The sequence below is a fragment of the Arachis ipaensis genome, chromosome B01, assembly GCF_000816755.2.
Source record: "Arachis ipaensis cultivar K30076 chromosome B01, Araip1.1, whole genome shotgun sequence".
NCBI classification, from domain to species: domain Eukaryota; kingdom Viridiplantae; phylum Streptophyta; class Magnoliopsida; order Fabales; family Fabaceae; genus Arachis; species Arachis ipaensis.
The window spans coordinates 133,108,065-133,112,555 of NC_029785.2; the positions used below are offsets into that span (position 1 = coordinate 133,108,065).

General features: G+C 36.8%; 1 protein-coding gene and 1 long non-coding RNA gene across 12 annotated transcripts in view; both read right to left on the reverse strand.

Moving 5' to 3' along the window:
• LOC107639796 (SWI/SNF-related matrix-associated actin-dependent regulator of chromatin subfamily A-like protein 1) overlaps positions 1–1,127 on the reverse strand; it is a 9,907-nt gene extending 8,780 nt beyond the window's left edge. For all 11 annotated transcript variants that reach the window (XR_002349593.1, XR_002349595.1, XR_002349592.1 and 8 more), the window contains exons 1-2: positions 1,053–1,127; positions 1–18 (exon numbers count right to left, since the gene is read on the reverse strand). Coding sequence is in view for 5 of the 11 variants with exons in the window: in XM_021105582.1 (XP_020961241.1) it covers positions 1–18; positions 1,053–1,121 (87 nt within the window). In the remaining 6 variants the exon portion in view is untranslated. The remainder of the gene's footprint in view (positions 19–1,052) is intronic.
• On the reverse strand, positions 1,137–1,880 carry LOC107639853. The gene is made up of 3 exons (XR_001620334.2): positions 1,797–1,880; positions 1,531–1,599; positions 1,137–1,390 (listed from the first exon to the last, which is right to left on the reverse strand). It is a non-coding gene; the product is annotated as an uncharacterized LOC107639853 (long non-coding RNA).

The window sequence follows — 4,491 nt, forward strand, 5'->3', positions numbered from 1 at the left end:
AGCAGAATTAGTATATATCTGGAATCGAATATATCATGATTCAGTTTTGATCATATACCAGTCAAAATGATTTAAACTACTCCAATATTGGCCAAGGCCTGAGAAAATGTTGCAGTAAAAACTATAGACCTATCATAGTTCTAGGTAATAAGAAAAACTTCCAAACAACTTGTACAAGTCAAGATAATGTTCAGGGCTTCTTCCATGCAAACCTTGTTAATCAAATTCTTTTGAGTAAATTTAACAGATTCAGACTCATCTTTTGATTTTGTCTTTTACCACCTCCAACTGCATAATAAAAAAAGCAACCAATATTGATTAGATTTTACCAAACCAAAGATGGAGAGCACATATTACCATCTCCAAGTCAAATAACCTAATTTAAAAGTGGGAAACCACACCTTAAAAGCTAGCTGTTAAGGAGGAAGAACCACTCTTCTTATATGCAACATCAAGCATCTCATACTACTCGATGTGGGACTTTGAGCACCCATAATACCCAAGTCCCTAACAACTTACCACAATCTTACCAATAAAAATGGGTGAGCAAATTTTTGAACCATTTTCAAAGTGGAAATTTTAGTAAAATACTCATAATCTTAAACAACAATCACATAGTTCAAATAAATGAAATCCACATTCCACTTTTTTGAATATCAATAACCCTATAAAATGTAAATAGAAAATAATTTTATATGCCCAAAATTAGCATATTGTCAAGACATACAAAAATTCTGTTCCATAACTAGCTCAAACATAAATAACCAGAACTGCATGATGCTATACTAGTCTCGAGATATAGATGCAAAACAAAAATATGGATGGAATAATGCCAAAGTGACAAAGGCACAAGGACCATCAACATGGAAAAATATGTATTGCGAAACAAAAATTTACTTTGCTATAACAGCTACTATATGGATGGAATCCCAAACACTTGACCAGCTTCCCCCCAAAGAAATTATATAAGCCAAGCTCGATTCTTATTAAGATAGAAAATAATAACATCAGTTTCCCAATTATAGAGAAAATGAAAATAGAAGAACTATTACCTGAACTTTATGATTAGATATTTCTCCTAGAACCTTCTCTGCTTCTGATAAGGAAGAAAGCGGGAACATCCATAACCTGCAGACTCTATTTTTCAAATAACTAAGCCCTCAAAACAGCCAATCCAGAAAACCGTGCTACAATGAACACATGCACTTATTGCTGGGAAGGGGAGAAGAGAGAGAGAGCCCTCAAAACAGCCAATCCAGAAAACCGTGCTACGATGAACGCATGCACTTATTGCTGGGAGGGAGAGAGAGAGAGAGAGAGAGAGAGAGAAAAGCCTTCCTTTTGCATTCCAAGAAGCTCTAGGGATTCTCCAAAAAACAGAAATTATTACCTGCCAGAAACATAGCCTATAAAGCATGAGTATGCAGGAACTTGTTCAAGGTGAAAGACATAGCCCCTAATTATGGAAAATTCAAATTTTTCAATAGAAATATAAAGTTCAATACTCTTGATGAAGTTAGCATGTGAAACCTGCAACATGCCCACTGGAATGAAGAAAAAGTTTGACAGAAAACTTCGACAGTTCTTTAGAAGGGTCATCTGGTTACATATAAAGCCAAAATCCAAAGCAAATGCCAATAGATCAACAAATGATATTTCAAAACCCGAAGAAATTACATCTAAGTTTATAACTATTATTTTTTGTTATGGTAGATAATTAGAATTAGAGACAAGTAATACAGCCATAAACAATGACACTGAAACAAATGTTAAGGTTTTGAAGGAAAGAAGCATACTTTTTCCCTTGAGGCAAAGCGTCCACCTGGATTGCAATACAAACACACTATGAGTAGTTCTCCTTCCAGAAACTGAACCACAGGGTACAGAGAAGAATACTACTAAAGACTATAGTAGCAAACGTCTTTTGATTCTTCTGCATTATTTTGTTTTCTAACATTAAAATGAGGGATACACAATCATGAACAACACGTCAACAAAATTACCCACACACCAAAAGACAAATTTAACCCAACAAGAGCAAAAAGAAAAGCAAAGCTAGATAAACCCCATGAACAATACAAAATGGGAAATAACATGAAATGAAGAAAAGATGAAAACTTTAACTTTTGAGGACGGGAATCGGAAATGGGGTTTGGTGGGAAGGGTTGGGAATGGTTGGACGGCGAGGGGGGAGGGGTCGCGGCCGTAGAGGAGCTAGAGGTGGTGGTGAGGTAGAGGCCGACGTGGAGGCAGAGGCGGAGAGGATGAGGGTAGCGGTGAAGACGAAGGTGGTGATGACGGAGACGATGGAGGTGACGACGGGGTCAGGGAAGTGGTGGTGGTGGTGGAGGAGGGTACAACGGTGGTGACGGAAGGTCAGGGAGGTGGTGGAGGTGGTTACGGGGGGGCACTATGGTAGAGGTGATGGTGGTCAGGGTGGGAGTACCGGAGGTGGTGATCGTGGTCATCCTGGAGGAGGTGAGGGCCAGGCTGATAGAGGTGAGGCAGGTGGCCAGAGCCATGTATATGGTTGCGGTGGTGTGTGTGGAGGAGCTGAGGCAGGCGGGAATGTGCCCGAGGATTTGGTGACTATTTCATCCGTTTCTAAGAATGACGAGGCAATGCACGAGAGTCAGATGTATATCAGCCCAAGTCAGATACGGTCGAACTTACTTGGTAATGAGAGCCTTAGCGCGGAGTTTGTGGGTCTCATTTTTTTTACGAGATCAGTATCATCATGCAGGAAGATGAGTTGGCCAAATGCATATTTTCTGTAGCTGGATTACAAGCACACTTTGATGTGGATCTAAACGAGCCCTGTGGACAATATATTTGTGTTGGGTGGGACACCCCTCAGCATTCGCGTATCTACTACATCACACCCGGTCCATCCACATCACTGAAACACATACCGGAGGAAGTGGAGTAGGCCGGAGACAGAGAAGGTGACGAAAACGTAGTCCCTCCGACTTAGAGAGTACGACAAATCAGGCGTCGTCGACGCTGCTTCACCGGATCGTATTTCTTCTGAATTTTGAGAAATGCATATTTCATTTTATGTTATGTACGTCAGTTTTAGTTATGTAATCCTTGTTGTTATGTATTCCATATAGTTATGTATTTTTTTTTGTTATGTATTTCATGTAGTGATGTTATGTTTGTCATATTGTGCTATGTGACTGTTTTTGTTATGTTTTGTATTTAGACTGTTTTTATTGATATTCTGTATTCTACAATATACGATGAATCTATCTTATAACACGAGTCCATAAGTCGTGAATAAAAACATCAAAATAAACCACACAAGTGACACTAATATTAAAATAAATCATCACTGTTACACTAACATCAACATAAAAAAATACAAGGCACACTAACTTTAAATTAAACCACACAAAGGACACTAATTTTAACTTAAACCATACAACAAAAACTAACGCTGAACTAAATCATACAATGGACAACGGGATTAAAATAAAGCAACATGGATTTGAAAGACAAGAAAATACAATAAATAACCACAACCTTACACATTACTGGCAGATATAAAATCGATGTTCACTCCTCCTTGGGAATACTTTTTACGTGTGTAGACGGGTTGTCTGCAAAGCCTGTATCTCTTGGACTTGTTTGGATCAGACTCGTCCATGGTACCTGGTGGTCCTGGCACGTCTCTTGGTGGGATCAGGTATGACAATCCGATCCGTAAGGCTATTGGATCCGATCCGATCGCACACTAATAGGATCTGATTGCAGATTTTATCTTGGTATACGCATATCCACAAAAATAAACAAATAAATAAGTAATTTTTCAAATTTCAAAAATGCTATTTGTATACTCAGCCACCAATATATTTGTGTATAAATACATGTGTAATTTATTTTTAATGTGTATTTGTATTTCAACATATATTTTACATTGGTGGTTAGGGCTGGCAATGGATAGTGTAAGGTAGGGTTTGGACTCTACCCTAACCCTACCCGCGAGTTGAAAACTTTTTTAAAATTGTACCCTACCATATCCGTGGGTTGAGAATTTCTCAACCCCCGAAGAAATAAAAATGAAAGTAGTTTTATATCTCTCACTCAATTAAAAGATTTATTTTTGTTATAATATTTATGACATAAAAAAAATTATTTTTCTATCTCCCTTCTTCTAGAAAATTAATTTACACACGCGCGCACATACACACCCCACATCATCTACTTAATATATTAAAATTGGGTTTTTCCTCAACTAATAAAGGTGATGTGTTGATTCTTCGTGACTCCGTTTTTCCTCCAAAATGAATACACTTTTCTCTATTCTAAATTATTTTATAATTAATATTTAATGAATAATACATAATTATACTAATTTAGGAACATATCTTCATTATAATTATATTAAATCAATATTTAATGCATTATTAAACTACTTATCAATTGTCAATTAAAAATACTTTTAATAATTTTAATAATAATAATAATACTTTTAATCATGTTTATTAT